General features: G+C 42.3%; 2 protein-coding genes across 2 annotated transcripts in view; one reads left to right on the top strand and one right to left on the bottom strand.

The window, feature by feature from the left end:
• LOC121270800 (mediator of RNA polymerase II transcription subunit 12-like protein) overlaps positions 1–22,058 on the top strand; it is a 604,195-nt gene that overhangs the window by 408,108 nt on the left and 174,029 nt on the right. The window lies entirely within an intron of this gene.
• LOC121270831 (P2Y purinoceptor 12-like) lies at positions 5,417–21,512 on the bottom strand. The gene is made up of 4 exons (XM_041176314.1): positions 21,396–21,512; positions 21,079–21,130; positions 14,526–14,631; positions 5,417–6,728 (listed from the first exon to the last, which is right to left on the bottom strand). Exon 4 carries the CDS (start codon positions 6,724–6,726, stop codon positions 5,707–5,709), a length of 1,020 nt encoding a protein of 339 aa, XP_041032248.1. The 5' UTR covers positions 6,727–6,728; positions 14,526–14,631; positions 21,079–21,130; positions 21,396–21,512; the 3' UTR covers positions 5,417–5,706.

The following is a 22,058-nucleotide window of genomic DNA, read 5'->3' as shown; positions in this document are numbered from 1 at the left end:
CTTGAATGCATGTGGTGATCCAGGGAAGAGGAACATCCGAAGGAGAATTCGAAACCCTGGAGGTGAACCCTTGCGGAAGGCGTCTGAGAGAAAGCGTCAGTTTGGGAGATGATTCCAAAGCGAGTTCTTGGAGTGTGGATATTTGAAACCCTCATGTGAAAGATGGAGCTCAGTGAGACTGGTTGGCTCATGCGCCTGGTGGGGAGCTTATGCGAGATTCATAGCATCTGTCTGCAATGACATCTGTCAGCTGGCTTCAGAGTGTGGCTTGTCTGACCACAGGGTGCCTATTGGTTTACATGGACAGTGCACTTACTGTGAACATTATAGTATAAGATAGCTTTTGTAACTCCTTACAAATCCATATATATCTATAAAACTATGGTTGTGGGTGAAGGAGTAATGAGGTATAGTTCATCTTTTCTTGTTAAATAAATGTTTTACTTGACTTCTGTGACACTGCTTAGTAGCCACTCTCCACGTATCTAAACTAACAAATAAAAGTTAGGATCTATCAATCCTGGGATCAGGCTTGTCCAGTGGTAACAAATAGCAAAGTTGGAAGTGCATCTCTTTCCTATTTACAGTATCATAGCACTGGCGCTTGCTGATCCTACAGTGTGAGTTATTTATTAAAGTTTTCCACTCACTGGCTGCGAGTTAGACAATTGGTCTTTGTACAACAGATGTGCAACCCATTTGTGCACCTTTATTCTTCTGTGTTTTGCAACGGTAAATGTTTTTACAGACTACAGGGGATTTTATCAGCAGGGGACAGGCGAGCGTTTCTCTTTTATTATTATTTGACAAAGTGCCGCACAACAGACTTGTGAGCAAAGATGGAGCTTATGGAATAAAAGGGACAGGAGCAACGTGGATATGAAATTGACTGAGTGACAGGAAACAAAGAGCAAATGGTTGTTTTATGGACAGGAGGAAGGTTGATGTGGGATGCCCCGGGATTGCTGTTAGGACAGCGTGCTCTTTTCCCTAGATCTTGTACAGGGCATGGTTTCAAAAGTTTGCATATGAAAGTATTGCATAACATGGGGAGGATAGTTTTGAACTTCAAAGGGCGCAGTCGAGTTGGAGGAATGGGCGAACAAGTGACGGGCAAAATTTAATACTGAGAAGTGTGAAGTGATTCATTTTGATTGGAAGAATGCAGAGACAATTTAAAATAAAGGGTATGATTCTAAAGGAGTACAAGAGCAGAGGTGCCTGGGTTTTCTGTGCATAAATCATTGAAGGTGGCAGGATAACTTGAGAGTGCAGTTAATAAAGCATATGGCATCCTGGGCTTTATCAACAGCTGCATAAACAGGAAAAGGTGCCTTATGATGCATGTAAAATTCACAATTCAGAAAACCTAATTCAATGTAGAAAGTAGGGAAGATTTAAGAAGGGCAAAGAGAGTATGAGAATAAATCCACAGTTGATTTAAAAGGGAATCCAAAAATCCTTTGTATATAAATAGTAAAATTGTAGTCAAGGGAAGGTTGGAGCACATTCCTGTGGCAGCAGAGGGCTCGGCGGAGGCATTAAATGAGTACTTTGCACCTTAACTAGAGAATAGGATGCTGTCAATGTAGCAATAATGTGGGAGGCAGTAGCAATATTTGATGCAATACGAAATGTTCAGAGTTACAAGCAAGCTTGGCAGCCTTCAGAGTCGAAAAGTCACCCCTTCCAGTTGAAATGCATCCTAGGTTGTTGAGGGAAGCAAGGATGGAATTTGTGTAGAATCTGGATATAATCTTCCAAAACTCGTTTCATATGGGGCTGCTGCCAAAGGACTGGAAGGTTGTAAATGTTTCACTGTTTAAAAATAAGGGGTGATCCATTTAAAATGGAGATGAGGAGAAATTTTTTTCTCTGAGGGTCATGAGTCTTTGGAACTCCCTTCATGAAAAGGCAGTGGAAGCAGAGTCTTTGAGTATTTTTAAGACAGAGGGTGGATAGATTCTTGGTAAGCAAGGGGATGATAGGATATTGGGGGTAGGTGGGATATAGGTTTGAGGTTACTATCAGATCAGATGTGTTTAGGCCAGTGTAAAGCAGCAGCAGATACTGATGTCAAATTTCTGTTGTCCAGGCATATCATCTCCATGTAAAGTTCACCATTCTTCTGCTGCAAGCAGGGAGCTGCACTCTTTAGGAAATCTGTTTATCGCTGTTAACTATTAAATACACTTTCCAATCCAGTTCATCTAACGATAACAATGAATAACATCTACAGATAACAATATTCCTAATTGGCAAGGAAGCACTATATGGTTCAATTCACCCATCGTGCAGCTTAGATGACTTGGTGAACACCACTATAGTCTCATACCTATGGGGGTCATTTTAACCTAACACATTGGGCATTATTCCCATGAATTTGGGCGGAATGCTGACTAAACACCAAGCCATCTCAAGCTATCTTACTTTCGCGGAGAGTAAATTCAGTTACCCAACAGAAGGGTTAAGTTAAAATTGCCCCCTATATCTCTAAACTGCACGCTGGGTGAATTGAACCTTATACTTCCTTGCTTTTGGAGAATCTGTGCATTTCATTTTATGCTTATGAATTGATATGAGAGTAGATTGAAAAGTTGATTCCATAATGAACGGTGACGTGCATATTAGCTGCACAGGTTTTGTTGAGCTTATTATATATATTATAATAGATTATAACCTTACTTTATAATTAGATGCCTTTTCTTTAAATTCAAAGCCCCAACCAAGGTGACTTTGACTGGCACCTGAGAGTTTTTGTCCCCATCTTCTCCTGTTCTCTCATGCTATCTTCAGGGTATAGACCTACCAATGGATCCGCATATAGTCTGCTACCCGAGGCACCTCGGCTAAGTTCCTCATCCCCCTTGCCTTGTAGCCACTTGGCACTTGGCTGAAATTGGCGACAGCTGAATGAGCTATTGAATCTATGCACCATTCTGCATATCACCTATTCTCTGTATTTATTAATGACTTAAATGATGGGGCAGAGAACCATATTTCCAAGTTTGCTGATGACACAAAGATAAGCAAAGGCGAGATTGCATTTTGCAAGGTCTCTGATAATTTTTCCGACTGTGCCAATGGACATTGTGGGACTACATGCAAGAGAATTATGTAAGTACCATTAAAATCCTGACATATATATATATACATATAAGCTTGCATGTCTGATATCAAGTTGTGGATAATTTAGAACATTGAGAGGACCAAAGAAAAGTTATGCTATTTAACACCCTTCAAAAATTCCATAATCCTATCCTATTCCATTCCAATTTCTGATTGCTGATTTGGGCTGAAGCAAAATGGTTCTTGGCCTTGGTATCCTATTTGATTCTGAGCCGAGTTTCAAACCCAGAGTCTGCTCATTAGTGACACTGCTTCCTTTCACCTTTTTGATATTTTCCTCACTACCTTGATTCATACTTTTCTTGCCTCTGGATTCAAATCCTCAAACACTTGCCTTCTGACCTCCCAGGCTCCACAAGCTTGTTCAGAACAAGTCTCACTCACCTTTCTTGCTGCTTTTTATCTCATTTATGAAAAGCCCCCTCGGCTTTCCTGTGTGATCCTCCAACCCTTCACCTTTGCATGTATAATTACGGCCTCTAAATCCCTGGTTATCTGCACATCCACTGCCCCTTCAATCCACCAACCATTCTGCCAGCACTACTATCTGGAATTCCTTCTCTAAACCCATACACATTCCTTGAAACACAGAGGTTCTGATTTCAGTTGAGCTACCTGAAAATATTGCAATGTTGATGGACGGAAGTTGGGAGGATACACACATGGAGCATAAAGTCTGGCATAGATCAGCTTGGCCAAATGGCTTGTTTCTGTGCTGTAGACTTGATGTAGAAAATAACTCCATAGGCTGGTATGTATGTCATTGACTATCTTGAACATGGAAGCAGTTTATCATCAAAAAAAGCAAGCAAGAGAGAAAAACGTAAGTGTATGGATTTACTTTATACGTTTCATAAGATTGTAGAAATCACAAAAGGCATCAAGTCCACCTATACTGTTCCAACATCTCCTGGTCAAGTGTTTCCCTGTGAAGAACCTTGGGAAGTTTTATTAAATTAAATGTGCTACACAAATGCAATTTGTTGTTGTATCAGCACTTAATGCTCTTTCCTGCCGTAAACAACAAGTATTTATATAGAAAACAAAAACAGAATTACCTGGAAAAACTCAGCAGGTCTGGCAGCATCGGCGGAGAAGAAAAGAGTTGATGTTTCGAGTCCTCATGACCCTTCGACAGAACTTGAGTTCGAGTCCAAGAAAGAGTTGAAAGATAAGCTGGTTTAAGGTGTGTGGAGGGGGCGGAGAGAGAGAGAGAGAAGTGGAGGGGGTTGGTGTGGTTGTAGGGACAAACAAGCAGTGATAGAAGCAGATCATCAAAAGATGTCAACAACAATAGAACAAAAGAACACATAGGTGTTAAAGTTGGTGATATTATCTAAACGAATGTGCTAATTAAGAATGGATGGTAGGGCACTCAAGGTATAGCTCTAATGGGGGTGGGGAGAGCATAAAAGATTTTAAAATATTTAAAAATAATGGAAATAGGTGGGAAAAGAAAAATCTATATAATTTATTGGAAAAAAAGGAAGGGGGAAACAGAAAGGGGGTGGGGATGGGGGAGGGAGCTCAAGACCTAAAGTTGTTGAATTCAATATTCAGTCCGGAAGGCTGTAAAGTGCCTAGTCGGAAGATGAGGTGTTGTTCCTCCAGTTTGCGTTGGGCTTCACTGGAGCAATGCAGCAAGCCAAGGACAGACATGTGGGCAAGAGAGCAGGGTGGAGTGTTAAAATGGCAAGCGATAGGGAGGTTTGGGTCATTCTTGCGGACAGACCGCAGGTGTTCTGCAAAGCGGTCGCCCAGTTTACGTTTGGTCTCTCCAATGTAGAGGAGACCACATTGGGAGCAACGAATGCAGTAGACTAAGTTGGGGGAAATGTAAGTGAAATGCTGCTTCAATTTAAAGGAGTGTTTGGGCCCTTGGATGGTGAGGAGAGAGGAAGTGAAGGGGCAGGTGTTGCATCTTTTGCGTGGGCATGGGGTGGTGCCATAGGAGGGGGTTGAGGAGTAGGGGGTGATGGAGGAGTGGACCAGGGTGTCCCGGAGGGAGCGATCCCTATGGAATGCTGATAGGGAAGGTGAAGGGAAGATGTGTTTGGTGGTGGCATCATGCTGGAGTTGGCGGAAATGGCGGAGGATGATCGTTTGAATGCGGAGGCTGGTGGGGTGATAAGTGAGGACAAGGGGGACCCTATCTTGTTTCTGGGAGGGAGGAGAAGGCATGAGGGCGGATGCACGGGAGATGGCCCGGACACGGTTGAGGGTCCTGTCAATGACCGTGGGTGGAAAACCTCGGTCAAGGAAGAAGGAGGACATGTCAGAGGAACTGTTTTTGAAGGTAGCATCATCGGAGCAGATGCGACGGAGGCGAAGGAAACTGTTTTTGAAGGTAGCATCATCGGAACAGATGCGAGTATTTATATAGTGTGTTCAACATAATAAAATATCCCCAAACCCCATAGAACTTTACATGAATTAAACATACTGTGTATATGTGAAGTGGGAATTATATAACTTATTTTACAACATTGTAATTCTTGCACCATGTTTCCCATGCCTTATGATGAAATGAGGAGAGAGAATGTTTGGTATTGGGTAGGTATAATGTTAATTTGTAACCTAGAGTGAAGTGTCCATGCTCGATGAGTTCACATGTTTCTGCTTTTTTGGCAGTTGCTCTGTGCAATTGTTCAGCTTTGCAAATAACATGTTCCTGAATGACCTACACAGAAAAAAATAAATTAACGGATCAAGACATGCATTTAATGCTGACAAGCTCAGTGTGCTCTCCTTTATGTAGTAAAGGGCAACCTTCGTGGAGCACTGATAGGCGTCTCGTGTCTGACTAAGTGTGTATGGGATTCTGGCAAAATGAAAGGGAACAAAGCACACAAAGAACACAGCCAGCACAAGAAATACATTGAAATTGACTTTCTTGGATTGCTTAGAACTGCCTCTTGTTTTCCGATAGGATTTATAAAGCTCTCTAGTTATCAGAAAATAGCATACAACTATTAATATCAAGTTACTCCAGAATATGATCTGGCAGATGAAGTTGACCATTTCGTGCCATTTTAAGCCCAGTTTAGTCTTCATAGAGGAGCATTTGCGCTCATTTTTTGGCATGGTTTTCCCCTTGTAGAGTACCATATTGGGCAGCACTAAGATAAACATACACAGCCATATGGTTGCTGAGAGAATCATTGCAGTTCTGGGTCTGCATGTTCGAGAATGGCCAAACGGTTTTGCTGCCTTCTGGTAACGGTCAGCACTTATCAGCCCAAAAAATATAATGCTTATATACATAGTCGAGTAAAATATGACCGAGCTGACTTGGCACACAAAGACTTGAAGTCCGGATGTTCTGAAGCTTGACTCGATGACTATTTTAAATGGAAATGTCAGTGTCATCAGCAGGTCAGCGATGACTATGTTCTTAAGGTACACGATGAAGTTTGATTTGCTTGGTATTTGAAAGAACACCCAAATGGCCAGGCTGTTCATCAGAAGGCCAACAATGAGGAGGATGGTGTATAGCACTGAGAAAACCACCTGGCTAATTTCACGGTCTGGCACACACTTGTCTTGCACTGTGGTGTTTGAATAGTTGGAAAAGCTTTCTGTTTCATTCAAAGCCATTTCTAAATCGGCAAGATTAAAAAGAAAAGTGAGTGATTTAAGCTGCATTGTTTTATATTCAACATACCCTATCAGAGTAATGACAGCTATATGTTCATTACTGAGAGAAAATCTTTCAGTTCCATTGGTTTCTGCCTGTCTTAGTCTTCGATCAGAAGAAGAATTGTAGGTGGTGGAGGGAAGGAAAAGTTCTGGGTTGTATCTGAATAATTCGGAGTTAGACCATTGTATAACTAGGGCACCACATATATTTGACCAAACTATGGCATACACTGACAGCTAGCTGTGTTGATGTAGAGAGCCATGGAACTATAATTTTCCGGTCTTTATTGCTAACATTTAGTTTAAAAGGGCAGGCCCAGTTACCACAAATTGTACAGTGTAAAAGAAGTTTGCTTAAATTTAGTTTACTTTTTTAAAAGACAGGCAGACCTACATTGACTGATATTCTGTTTTTAGTGTTCTTTAACAATGCCTTACTTGAACAAACGTCAGTGATTAAATGGTCTTCTACCTTTTCCCTAGCTAGGCAAGGTTGACCTGTTGACTAACTAAGAGAAATGTGTAATCTTCTGAGCATAACAAACCTACTATTATAATATTTTTATGCTTCAGTGCACTTTAATGTTTCCTTTATTCTTAGTTTCAAAATTGGTAGACAATCGAAAACAAACATTTTGGCCTGGATTTTCACCAACCACAACAGAGAATGGTGGAAGACTCCCGATTCCAGAAGCCCCACCCCTGAACACGGCACCCACCGTTTTCATGGGGTGGGGGGGAATGGGGTTGGGCCAGAACTCCTGCATGCACATTTTGCGGAGGTAGCTGCCTTTATGTAAATCAGTCCTCCTGTGTAATCTTGGTGACCTGGCTGTCTGAAACATGAAATGTGCAGTTTAGATTTGGTAGAAGCCGATCTGACCCTTGTGGAGTCCTTTGGATAGCTGGGGTATGCATTTGGAAATAAGTTACCCCTTTGGAGATGGTCCTGGGCTGCCTTTGTGAAAGGTCAGGTGCCCATTGGAATTGTTAAAATTAGGCATGAATGTGCAAGAAAAGTGTATGAACTCATTAACTGTCAAGCTCTTGGAACTGTTAACAGACCTGTCAAGAGGAGCTGTCAAGCTGTCGAGGCATTTAAAAGTCCTGCCCTTTAAATCTTTGAAAAAAAATGTGAGTGCTTAAAAAAAATGTTGTTTGCTATTTAACTCTGTCTGTTGACATAAATCTGAGGGCTTCCATTACTGTATTAGTGCTGCATGACTGATATCACAACCATCCCTTATCACTGTGGGGTGCCTGCCATTTCAGTTTGATTGACCACTGCAAGTGCTTGTAGAACCTTTGAGTGTGACTATGCATTCCAGTACATGTTGTTAAAAGAGATTATGCACTTGAGTGAAATAATTGTTGCTATAATGCATTATGTAGTTGAAGGAATGTAAATGTAGTAAATGGGTTTTTATGAATGTGTGTTTATTTCTCTATATAGTAAAGGCTGCAATAGATACTTTATTTTATTTAATCTCAACATGTGCCCTGAGGTCTTGCAATAGTGGATACTGGGTGAGTTAGCATCACAGATGTAAGGGCAAAGATTGGTGGGTGGGGGCATGGGTAAACATGAGTTGGCACAGCTTTGATATAGGGGCTGTAAAGGGCCATGGGTGTGGATAGACTGGCAAAGGTTGGCATGGAGGGTATGAGGGGCCATGGGGATTAGGTACATGGGCATAGGTTATATGGAGGGTAAGAGGGAACATGTGAGTGGGTAGCAGGATATGGGTTGGCAGGGAGGGTATGAGCAGTTATGTGGGTTGGGTGTAGAGCATGAGTGTCATGGGTTAACACGCATGGGTTTTGGGAAGTGTGTGGCGGTGGTGACAGGGCGTGAGAACAGAACTTTAACTTCAGTGGGTGTGCAAAACAGTTGATAATTGGCTGCCCCATTATACACCTGTCCATGAGATTTATTTGTATTGAAGTCAATGGGCACCTGGTCCAATATCGCCTTCATTCCACTTCAGCATGGTCAATATTCTCAGAAATGAACACACAAGAACTGAAAGTATGTGCGCTACATTACTCAGAGCTTCTCAAATTCGATCAACACCATTCAAATGATGCATCCTGTTGCAGCATCCAGTGATATCAGACCCAATAATATTGCCATTCAAATTGTACCATTAATGGTTGATAGTCTGTTATTGATCCTGGTTGGCTATCACACATGCTTCATGACAAAACACAAAACAGTTGCCAAACTGATCTCAGCTGTCCTCAGTAGCTTAATTTCTTCAATGTTTATGAAATGCTTCAAGAATTCAATACACTCTGGGGTTTAGGCAGTGTCAAGAAGATATAATAATTTGTTTGTGTGTGTGTGTATCTGTCTGTCTGGGTCTGATCTAAGAAGAGAGGTTAAGTTTAAAATGTTAATTAGATAAATATGGGGATGTTTAGAAACATGGGTGTCAAGGGAACATTGGCATTTTGAAATAAACCAGACTATATTGTTTTCAAAGGAGGGTTGACATGTGTCACCTAGCCAGGTGAAGTTTAGAAACAGTGTGTTTATTTTTCCCAAAGATTACTGACAAAACTTAGTGCTTTAAGAGCGTTTTATTATCAGGGATATAAAGTCCAAAGACATAGTGAAACAATGGGTATTTACATTCAAAGAGGAAGAGATGTATAAAGAAGGAGTAAGGGCTGTCTGTAAGGGAAAGCATTTTCAAGATCTTACAAGTGTAAAAAAAGCCTTCAGCATCCATGCCTCAAGCTGCTGTCTTCAAAGGACTGACGTTAAGAAAACTCACCTGGAAAGCCACTTGTTCAGGGTATCCCGTTTCTTTGCCTGGGTCTTTTAAAATATATGTATTTTACTGTTGCCTTACGAAAGTGTAACTGGGAGTCAGATTGATTAGAGGATTTAGAAGTTATCATAGTAACAATTTGTAGAACTATATATGTATTTAAAATCAGTTCTCTTATTAATAAATGTTTAACCCATTTTTACAAAAACCTATAAGACTTGGCCGTCCTGTTACTACTGAATTCAAGGCACACATCTCCAAATTTATACAAATTGAAATTGAGTTGTGACAGTTGTTTCAAGTTTCCCTCTCAAATAGAAAAGAGGTGAAATATAAGCTGGTTTAAGGGGGTGGGAGGTGGGACAGGTAGAGCTGGATAGAGGGCCAGTGACAGGTGGATATAACCAAAAGATGTCACAGACAAAAGGAGATGTTGAAGGTTATCTAAGGAATGTGCTAATAGGTGACATTAAGGGTAGAAAGCAGGACGAGCATGGTACAGATAGCCCTAGTGGGGGTGGGGTGGGGGGAAGGGATTGAAATAGGCTAAAAGGTAGAGATAAAACAATGGATGGAAATACATTTAAAAATAATGGAAATAGGTGGGAAAATAAAAATCTATGTAAATTAATGGTAAACTTTGAGATTTGAACAGCTCAGCATTTACCACTGGCTGTGTCATAACATATTTGGGGGCTCTTTGTGGGATATATTTGAAACTCCTTGATTCTTTTAGAGATGGTGAATCATAAGGTTATAAGTACAAGAAGCACTTTGAATTCAGGAGTTGGGGTGAGGTTTTTTGCAGTGGTGAGACTGCAATATGGCTTTGGCAGTTCCTCAGAATTCGTTTGGGAGTTGAAGTTATAAATTTGGCCAGTTTACAAAAGGTAATTAAAGATAAGTTACTGGACTTGGTGGTAAAATGCAATTGGGGTTACCTGCAGGGGCTCAGAAAGCAGATATAATTGAAGGTATAGCACAGCATGTAAAGTTGGAAGTGATACCTGCCCCTCGTGAGTCACAGCTGGAGGTAGAGAAATAAAAGCAAAAAATTGCGGATGCTGGAAATCCAAAATAAAAATAAAAATACCTGGAAAAACTTAGCAGGTCTGACAGCATCTGCGGAGAGGAACACAGTTAACGTTTCGAGTCCGTATGACTCTTCAACAGAACTAAGGAAAAATAGAAAAGAGGTGAAATATAAGCTGGTTTAAGGGGGTGGGAGGTGGGACAGGTAGAGCTGGATAGAGGGCCAGTGACAGGTGGATATAACCAAAAGATGTCACAGACAAAAGGAGATGTTGAAGGTTATCTAAGGAATGTGCTAATAGGTGACATTAAGGGTAGAAAGCAGGACGAGCATGGTACAGATAGCCCTAGTGGGGGTGGGGTGGGGGGAAGGGATTGAAATAGGCTAAAAGGTAGAGATAAAACAATGGATGGAAATACATTTAAAAATAATGGAAATAGGTGGGAAAATAAAAATCTATGTAAATTAATGGTAAAAAGGGGGATCGGAAAGTGGTGGGGATGGAGGAGAGAGTTCATGATCTAAAATTGTTGAACTCAGTATTCAGTCCGGAAGGCTGTAAAGTGCCTAGTCAGAAGATGAGGTGCTGTTCCTCCAATTTGCATGGGAACAATGCAGCAGGTCAAGGACAGACATGTGGGCTTGAGAGCAGGGTGGAGTGTTGAAATGGCAAGCGACAGGGAGGTCTGGGTAATGCTTGCGGACTGACCGAAGGTGTTCCGCAAAGCGGTCACCCAATCTGCGTTTGGTCTCTCCAATGTAGAGGAAACCACATTAGGAGCAGCGAATGCAATAGACTAAAATGAGGGAAGTGCAAGTGAAATGCTGCTTCACTTGAAAGGAGTGTTTGGGCCCTTGGACGGTGAGGAGAGGGGAAGTAAAGGGGCAGGTGTTGCATCTTCTGTGGTTGCATGGGAAGGTGCCGTGGGAGGGGGTTGAGGTGTAGGGGGTGATGGAGGAGTGGACCAGGGTGTCCCGGAGGGAGCGATCCCTACGGAATGCCGCTGGGAGGGGGTTGAAGGGAAGATGTGTTTGGTGGTGGCATCATGCTGGAGTTGGCGGAAATGGCAGAGGATGATCCTTTGAATGCGGAGGCTGGTGGAGTAATAAATGAGGACAAGGGGGATCCTATCATGTTTCTGGGAGGGAGAGGAAGATGTGAGGGCGGATGCGCGGGAGATGGGCCGGACACGGTTGAGGGCCCTGTCAACCACCATGGGTAGAGAGACTTCAGTTACAAATGAAGAAACTTGAACAAGCAAAGGAACTGAAAAAACTTGAGCTAGAGGCAGCTGAAAAGGCAAGGGCATTTCAAAAGGGAGCAAGCAGAAAGACAGGAGAAAGAAAGGAAGCTGGAACTGGAATTCCAGGCAAGAGAGAAGGATAAAGAAAGAGAGGCAGAGAAAGAGGGAAGGAGCGAGAAAGGGCATATGAGCATAAAAGGCTGGAAGTTAAACAGAGACCTCAGATTCTTTAACTTTAACCTTTAACTTAAAACCTAGTGGGGAGATGTTTAAATTTGTACAAGCTCTTCCAAAGTTCAAGAAAAAAGATGTTGAAGCATTCTTTATTTTATTAAGAGAAAACAGCTGAACAGATGGAATGGCCACAGGGAAATTGGACATTGTTGTTTCAATCCAGGTTGGTGGTTGGAGCACATGAGGTATATGCTTTGCTGTCAGAAGAAATGTCGGTGAATTATGATGTGGCAAAAAAGGCCATTTTGAGCACATATGAGTTGGTTCCTGAGGCATACAGGCGGAAATTTAAGAAAATGAGAAAACAGTCTGGACAAACTTATATTGAGTTTGAAAGAGTAAAACAAAGTAATTTGACCACTGGATACAGGCATTGGAAATAGAGGCAACATGTGCAGTTCTTGGAGAAGTAATTATTTTGGAAGAATTTAAAGATTCAATTCCTTCTGTAATGAGAACTGATGTGGAGGAACAGAGGGTTCAAACAGTAAGACAAGCAGCAGAGATAGCTAATGAGTATGAGTTTAGTTCATAGAGCTAAACCATTTATCGTCACCCTTTTAAATCAGAAAAGGATAGAAAGTGGGAAAGTGAAAGGAAGGTGGGTAGTCAGGGAAGAGGAGGAGTAAGTGGAATTTCCAGCAAGTTTTTTCTCAGAATAAAAAGGAAGGTGCTGAGGGTAGAAGTGACATTCGAAAAGATGTTTTCATTGTAATAAATGTTAATTAGATAAGCATGTAGATGTTTGGATACATGAGTGTCAAGGGAACATCTGCATTTTGAAATAAACCAGACCATGTTTTTAAAGGAGAGGCGAAATGTGTCATCTAGCCAGGTGAAGTTTAGAAACATGAGTTTATTTTTCCCAAAGATTACTGGTAAAACTTAATGCTATGAGAAGGTTTCATTATTAGGGATATAAAGTCCAAAGACATAGGGCAGAATTTTGCCCTCGGATAGTGGGCGGACCCCGCCACCGAAACAGGGCCCGCCGCCATTTTGAATGGGCGGGCCAATTAAGGCCTGCCCAGCGGCCTGCCCAACAGAGAGCTTCCTGTGCGGGGTGGGGTGGGGGAGGGATTCCCCATCTGTCAAAGTGCGCTCTTTCGCGCATGTGCGCAAAAGAGTGCACTGCTCCCTGAGGCAAAGTGCCGTCTCAGGGTGTTTACTGACAGGTAAGCAAAGTTTAAAAAATAGAGAAATATTAAAATTATTAATATATCCCCCTCACGTGACAGTGGCACACAAGATGGGACATGTTAATAAGAAACACATAAAGTTTATTAATTTTTTTTAAAACTGGACATGAAACTTCATCCCGCCAGTGGATGAAGTTTCGTGAATAATCAGGAGCCCGCTGGGGCTCCTGACCTGCCCGCCAGCCTTAAGCTTGGACGGGCAGGGTCTTTAATCATCTTAATTAGCCTGTCAATGGCCTCAATTGGCCATTGACAGGTCAGCGAGCGGACAGCTGATTTTGCCGTCCGCCCACCTTGCTAAAAATTTAAAGGGACCGGGACGACGTTGGGGGTTCCTCCTGACATCATCCCGCGTCATTTTCCCCTCGGCGAGCGGGCCCCGCCCCCAAATCGTCGAGGGGAAAATCCTGGCCGTAGTGAAACAATGGGCATTTGCATTCAAAGAAGACGTTTTGTATAAAGAAGGAGCAAGTTTTGTGCATAAGGGAAAGCAGCTTAAGATATTACAAGTGTGGAAACGCCTTCAGCATCTATGCCTCAAGCTGGTGTCTTCAAAGGACTGAAGTCAAGAAAACTCACTTGGAAAGCCACTTGCTCAGGGTATCATGTTTCTCTTCCTGGGCCTTTTAAAATCTATGTGTCTTACTGTTGCCTTAACAAAAGTGTAACTTGGAGTTAGGTTGATTAGGGGATGTAGAAATTATCATAGTAATAATTTGTAGATCTCTGCATGTATTTAAAATCATTTTTCTTATTAATAAATGTTTAACCTAGTTTTATAAAATCCTTTAAGTCTTGGTGGTCCTATTACTACTGAATTCAAGGCATACATCTCCAAATTTATACAAATTGAAAATGTGTTGTGACCGTTGTTTCAAGTTTCCCTCTGGAATTTGAACAGTTCAGCATTTACCATAAGCTGTGTCGTAACAGGCAGGCCTGAACTACATGGGCTTTGAGTTCATGATTTATCATGTGCGCTCCTATGTACAAAGTACACAATTGTGTACGTTCTCCCCTTTCCTGTGTGCACCTCAATCATATTATAACCTCTTGCAGCTCTGTTGAGTTCTGCGCACAAGCTCTTCCACTGATTATTACACGTGTGCATTTCAGCTCAAACAACACAAGTCATAAAAGGGCACTCATGCTGCTTCTGCCCAAATCTGCCATTACCCTTACCGTTTCTAAATGTTCAATTGCTTTTACAATGAAAGATCACTTGAAGGTTTATGCACAGTGAAATATATTCAAAAATGTCACTTTTTACCTGTAGAAGTTTTTGTGGTTTGTGTGGCAATTTTTCGTAATTATGTACTGCAATGATAGGAGTCTCTAGAATATGCCATCAAGACTCAGAATGAGTTTTGAGTTATCTTGTAGATTTCATGTAACAGGAAAAAGAAAGTTAGTCTATTGTCAATAAGAACATGAAGATTGATAATTAATGTAGGAAATAATAATTTTGACAAGAAATCACGACTGGCAAGAAGAGCAATGCATAATTTCTAATCCTCTGCATTGGAAGAAATTTAACTATTGAATTTTTGCCACCCCCTTATAACACTACCTTTAAATATTCAAAACTCAGCAGAAGAGAATCCTGGTGGAAATTGGAATCGTAGAAGGCTTACACGAAGGAGGCCATTTGACCCATTGGGTTCGTGCCAGCTCACTGCAACAGCATCCAGCTAGTCCTACTCGCTATATATTCCCTGCAATTTTTCCCCTTTTATGTTCTTACCTAATTCCGTTTTGGAAATCCCTCATCCCTCGAACAATTCTCATAAACCTTTTCTGTCCTCCACATACTTGGGTGCCCAGAATTTGACATATGCTCTATTTGTGGCCTTTCCTTTATCCTTAGCCCCAGTTTTGAACAGGGATGAAATATTTATAATTCTCTAGTCCTCTGGCACCACTCCCCTGTATCTAAGGAGCTTTGGAAGATTAAGGCAACCATCTCTGCAATTTTCATCATTATTTCCCTCAGCAAGCTGGAGTACATCCCATCCAGACCTGAAGCTGATCCAGGGAATGGGACAAATTGAGTTGCTTTTGCAGAGAGCTGGCATGGATACAACTGGCCGAATGGTCTCCTTCTGTGCTGTAACCATTCTATGATTCTGTGGTGACTTTTCACTCTGTGGTTGCTTAGCGGTGCTCTGTGTCTCACACTCTGTGCCAGTTGTATATTTATGCTCCCTAGCTGCCGAGTGGCACTCTCTGTCAAGGCAATGCAACCATGTTAGTTTTCTCTCATTCGTGTGCTGTCCTCCTAGGGCAGTATGCTCTAGCTCTCCCTAGTCCTCTTCCCCTCCTTGTCTTAGAGAGTAGAGTCATAGAGGTCTACAGCACAGAAAAAGGCCCTTCAGCCCATTGAGTATGCACTGGTCAAACAAGTACCTAACTATTCTAATCCCATTTTCCAGCACTAAGCCCATAGCCTTGTATGCCATGGCATCGCAAGTGCACATCCAAATACTTCTTAAATGTTATGAGGGTTTCTACCTCTACCACCCTTTCAGGCAGTGAGTTCCAGATTCTCAGCACTCTCTGGGTGAAAACATTCTTCCAAATATTCCCTCTAAACCTCCTGCCCCTTACCTTAAATCTATGCACCCTGGTTATTGATCCGTCCACCAAGGCGAAAAGTTCCTTCCTGTCTATCCTATCTATGACCCTCATCATTTTATACACCTCAATCATGTCACCCCTCAATCTCACCTGCTCCGAGGAAAATAACCCAGTTTATCCAGTCTCTCCTCATTACTAAAACACTCCAGCCCAGGCAACATCCTGGTAAATCTCCTGCAATCTGCAATCACATCCTTCCTGTAATGCAGATTCCAGAACTGCACGCAATACTCTAGCTGTGGCTTAACTAGCGTTTTATACAATTCCAGCATAACCTCCCTGCTCTTATATTCTATGCCTCGGCTACTAAAGGCAAGTATCCCATATACCTTCTTAACCACTTTATCTACCTGTCCCTCTACCTTAAGGGACGGTGGACATGCACACCAAGGTCCCTCTGATCCTCGGTACTTCCTAGGGTCCTACCATTCATCGTGTATTCCCGCACCTTGTTTGTCCTGCCCTAGGGCATCACCTCACACTTCTTGAGTGAAGACTGTTTGGCTTTCTGTGAATGTGGCCATTATCCAGGTTAGAGTTCTATCAGGCAGTGAGCGTTGCATCCTGTCTCATTTAGGAGCAGTCGCAACCTACTCTCTTCTAAATATTTGTCTTTCCACACTTCTTTCCCATGTTTTATTAACCTTCACTCCTGTCATCTGATTTTTTCCAAATCTTCCAACCTGGTGCTCCAATTCTCCTCATTCAGCCTTGCCCGTTGAAAAGTGAACCAAGCTTTAAAAAAAAACGTCCTTTACTGTTTTAAAACTTAAGGAACTGCATGGGTTCGGAAACTGATCAAAATCAAGTTCCCAAAATGCTGCAGGTTTTCTTCAGTGTACAATTGTCGCATTTTGACCTTTTGAAAGATTTCAGAACACTTCCACATTTTTGTGTTTTAGCTTCCCCTACAGCTCACAGAAGGTTTGCTAACTGAAAATCTATAAAAGAGAAAGAAATGTTGGCTCTGCACAGCAGGTCAGGCAGTACCTAAGAACCGGAAACATTGGCACAGCTTTTTCTTTCAGGTGCTCGCTGGTGTGCTTTGCACCCCCAGGGCATTCGACACTGTTTGCTCATTTTTGGCTTACAAATGCCCCACTTTGCTAACCTGGCAGATGTTACAATCAAGCAAAATTGTTTGAAAGGGTACCAAAGTATGTATGTTCCACATCAAAGCAGGATGGAGCTAAATGTATTCTGAGCCGATTCCAGCCAATCAGACATGGCAGCACTATTGTTAGAGCTTTGGAATATTCACCCAAAATATAAATGATATGGTGTCCCTTCCCCTCACCACTGCTCGCGATTTCTTGATCTCCACCTTCGATCTTCACAGGGGATCATGGGGTCGGTCCTGGAAGGATGATATCAGTTGGTGATATACGTGGTGATAGATATGTTGGTGATAGATATGTTGGTGATATATGTGGTGCGATTAAGTATGTAGCAGTACAAACGTATGCGTAGCAATGAAGTGCATTTTGGTTGGGTCAAATTTCCTATACGTCAGTCAGAATGTGCCTGATTTCTTGCCTTAGAAAGAAAGAACTTGCATTTGCATAGCGCCTTTCATGACCCCAGTAAATCCCACAGCCAATGAAGTACTTTTTGAAGCATAGTCACTGTTTTTATGCAGGAAACATGGCAGCCAATTTATGTACAGCAGGCTCCCACAAAAGCAATAAGATGATGATCTGATAATTTTTTTTTTAGTGATGTTGACTGAGGAATTAATAATGACTAAGACACTGGGGAGAACTCCCCTACTCTTCTTCAAAATAGTGCCGTGGAATCCTTTACACCACACGAGAGGGCAGACAAGGGTGAGAGGATATCGAACCTTGTATCGTACAATATATGGCACTGATTTATTGTGTTGTTGCAAAGCATTATATATTTTAGGGGCAGCATCTTCCAGTCAGCAAGCAGGGGAGGGACCTGCTCGCCGACGCGTAAAATGAGGCGGGGGTACGTTGAGCGTGCGTCCCGTGTCATTTAGAATTGCAATTCAGCAGGTGCCCAGCCGAATCGGCTGCTCGGCTGCCAAACCATCACCGGCCTATTGAGGCCGTCAAAAAAAACCAATTAAAACAATTAGCGGACCCGCCCCGTCCAACCTTAAGGTTGGCGGGCAGGCCGGGAGCCCAGGTGGGCTTCGGAAAAACACATGAAACCCTCCTCCACGGGCGGGATGAGGTTTCATGAAGGTGTTTAAAATTTTACCAGATGTTTCAATTCAACTTCTGGACATGTCCCAACTCCTGTGACCGTGTCACATGACAGGACATGGCAGGGAATTTTTTTTTATCACCCTTATTTGAAGTTTTCAGTCAGAGCCGATCCCCCTGAAGCAGCACTTGGCATGGCCTCCGATCGGGGGGGCACCAATCGGAAGGCCGCCCGCCTGCTTCTGCTCCCGCACTTACCCCTCGACGGGGGGGGGTGGGGGGAAGATGTTGCCCTAGTTCTTCTCATTCAGGTTACATGATGACAGAAAGTGTAAACCCATAACCTTGATGATTTTGTTTAGTTTTGTGATGATTTAATGTCCTAACCTTTTTGAAACAAGTTGTATTTAGTGTAAAGCTTGCCTTTCATGTAGGAATCATTCCAGGGCAGTTTTGTTGGTAAAGAAGGTGGGACAGGAGGAAAGGCAAATAAGAGATGTAAAAGAACAGATAATTATCCAAAGTGGGAGAATTGGGCAAGATGATGGTGGGGGGGGTGGGGGGGTGGGGGTGGGGGTGTGGTGGGAGTGGGGCGTAGGTGGGGGGGCTGAGGTGAGGGGGTTGGTGGGGGGGGGGTGAGGTGGGGGGGGGGTGGGGTGGGTGGGGGGGGTTGCGGAGAGGTGTGGTGGAGTGGGGAAACGATGCTCTAGGCAGTCTACCTGCCTGCTTGGATGCAGCAACAGCCGCAGGCTGACCTATAGAGGTTGCAAAGGCCTTTTTTAATGGAAAATTTGAAAAAGGTTGGTGAGAGGTGCCTCCAGTTTGAAATGCCCTCTCCCTCACTAACTTGCCAAGACATCCTGCTGCTCCTTTAAAGCTGGAAGACCTCCAGATTTGAGGGCCTGCACACCATCCTTAACTGGACAGCGAACCTGTTCTCTGGCTACTAATTGGCCATTCTGGGGGAAAATCGCAATCAGTGTTTCCCAAGGAGGACTTCTGACCCACGTTTCATCCTGATGGCAGGATTCTGGATGAACCTGCAGGCAAAATCCAGCCCAAGCGCACATAGCACTCCATTTTCCCATCTAATTCCATTTGTATAATGATTCACTACTTTGTGCGTAGGCTAGGAATTGATCCAGGGATGGCACAGTGCTCAGAGAAGAAAACTAACCACAAGTTCAATTTAAAGGTTTGGAAACAATTAAAAGGAAATGTCATAAGCAGGAGTCAAAGCTTTAGACAGCCTCTATAGAGTGTTAAAGGCATTTCGATCCATCAGCAACCTTTGCCAATGCAGAAGTAGTGAGGGATTATGAAATAGCTGGTTTGGGTAAAGAGAAAGGAACCCTTAGGACAGACATCATCCTTAGATGGGTACGATGCAGCCCAGCACTCCCCTCATCCTTGACTGCTGAAGTTTGAGCTGGACTGGCTTCATTCAATGTCACCACCTCACAGCTCACTACTGTAGATGTCTCTTGTTTCAGGCCAGAGCTGACTTAGTGTCCCAGCAGCATGCTGGACATTGCATAGTAGCTGCTGGTGACCTTGCAGCAAATGGGGGCAGCTTGGGATCCACCCCTCGGGTCAGACCCTGACTGGATGGATTATTCTAAAGTCTTTGGAAATAATTGGTGCATATTGAGCATGTTTGGACAAACAGGTAATGTTGGTTTTTCACACCACCAGCAATGATCACATTGCTGTAAGTGGACCCTTGCTGTGTGCTATTTAGCTGCCGCTTTTCTTACCTTGCAATAGTGACTACCCTTCAAAAATTATTTCCTTAATTGTATAGTGAATTGGGGCACCCTGAGATTCTGATAAGTGCTGTATAAATTTAAGTCTGTTTTTGTAGCATACTGAAGAACCTTTCTACACAAGGGCTAGACAGGCATTCACATCTGATTGTGATGCCACTTTGCATGTGCTGGCGCACTTGACTTTGTGACAGGGAGCCTCTTCTGACAGCACCTGCTGCAATGAGGCGGGTTACTGCACTGCAGGTGTAGGTGTTGGCAGGAGGGCACAGTACACACTTGCCTACTTACCCCAATAAAATTGGTGAAGAAGAAAGCTTAATCCCATCATCTTTAAAACTGCAACATAATGTTCAGACATCTAATTTTTGAGAGGCTTTATAGGAAAACTGATGTGTTTTTCTCCTTAAACTTTTCAGTAGTTTAAAAAGTACAGACACCCTCAGAGGAGTTGTCCTTTAGAGCTATGGCCTACATTTATCCTGTTTTATTGAACTGTGTTGTGTCTTTTTGAGAGTTTGAGTTCTGCATCAGGTTAGAGGGAAGTGGGTACACGTGGAGAGTGTAATGTTTAATAACAATTGTGGTCATACTGTTGTCACTGTGAAATACCCAAAGATAATGAGATTCAGTTGAAGAAGTGAAATGTGAGTGAGAATGAAATGGGAACAAGTAACTTTGAAAGTTGTGTGCTAAGTGAAAGCTGTTAATAGTACCATTTTGCAGATGAAAACAAATTTTTCTCTCCAAATACTTTGCACTGAACCACTTTTGAATGGAATATGGAATAATGTTGGATGGATCAGATGAAATAAGAGAAAATAGACAACTTATGACCAAAAGAGAGGTTTTGGAACTTGAAACAAAGCCATTAACTGGGTGAAGTTGCATTTTTTATACACGCCATTAGCAAGTACCTACAGATAACAGATTGCAAACAATGCCTCAAAAGACTGCGTGTTTTTAACCTTTTCAAAATCACATTTGGAAATTTGAATTTGGGCAGAGTGTGGCGATCCTCCTGCCCTCTTTGGGCATGCTCATGTACAGAATCTCTCAGCCCTCACCTCATTAAGCTCAACTCTCTTTTACCGTGTGGTTTCAGTGTTGCCTTTTTCTAAGAGACGCATTCCTTTCCAATTCTCTTTGTCCAAAAAAGGATTAGTTAAACCAACCCAGTATAAGATTTAGTTATTTTATTTTAAGAAAATATGGCTGCATACTCTCTTTAAAAAAGTTACAAACTGACCTCTTTTCAAAGCTCAAAATGTTCAAGGTGTCCTTCAATAGTACATGAATGCCTGTGGAAAGAACACAAATATAAGCTTCTTTCAAAAGGTAGAAAGGCAAAAGTATGCAGCCAAATATCATAACACGATCAAGTTATTGTAATAGTGATTGTTACCATAACAATTGCTGATGTTTCCCACCCTTTACCATTGTCTGTGTCCTGTTTAATCCAGACAGCCAGGCAATTTGCATTTTTAGTTAGTCCTTCCATTTAAGTGAAAATGCAGCTGTTAATTCTCTCTTGGCTTTCTGGAGGTAAAGGTTTGAATTTGTTACCTGCTTTGCCCTAAGTCCAATGTTTCTGTTTGATGATGTTGTCTGAGGTATCAAGCAGTCTGACATTTGTGTGCCAAAACGAGCAAGAGTCTGTTTAACTCGAAGTGTTCGAGAGAGAGTTCTTCGACCGTCTGAGGAGTTGGTATTTATTCAAATCTATTGAGGGCGATGACCTATTGCAACATAAATTTCAGTTCTGCTTTCCTGCTTTGATTGTGTAACTCAGATAAAAAATATTTTTATATTTGTTTTCAAATTCTGAAGTTATCACCAAGACTAAGTTCTGTAAATCTGCTTTCCCCTCCAATTCTTTCTCCTCTCTTTTGAAGGTATTGTTTCATGCTGGACTGCAGATCTCTGCCTTCTAGTACTGGGGCTCAAGTAATAGTCTTATGATCACTACGAATATAAACTGTTAAGGTCATTGCAGAAACTACCTTTAACCTGTGGCGATTAGAATATCAGTTTAAACAAATTATTTAATTTGCTACCTGTTCATCGAATTAGGAATATTTAAAATTCATTGAGATTAATGACCATCTGTTTAAGAAATGCACTCCCTCTCCACCCAATTCTGAGTTGGCTGATCTCACCTCTTATTGTACCTGAGTATCCTGCAGCTAAAGAAGAAGATATTAGCCAGGTTGCCCGCCCCTGGTGGAA

Source organism: Carcharodon carcharias, chromosome 2 (genome assembly GCF_017639515.1).
Source record: "Carcharodon carcharias isolate sCarCar2 chromosome 2, sCarCar2.pri, whole genome shotgun sequence".
NCBI classification, from domain to species: domain Eukaryota; kingdom Metazoa; phylum Chordata; class Chondrichthyes; order Lamniformes; family Lamnidae; genus Carcharodon; species Carcharodon carcharias.
This window is presented reverse-complemented; position numbering and strand designations above follow the sequence as displayed.

What these genes read in the sequence shown, in the direction of transcription:
- LOC121270831 (XM_041176314.1), bottom strand. Translation starts at nt 6,726, where the DNA reads ATGGCTTTGAATGAAACAGAAAGCTTTTCCAACTATTCAAACACCACA.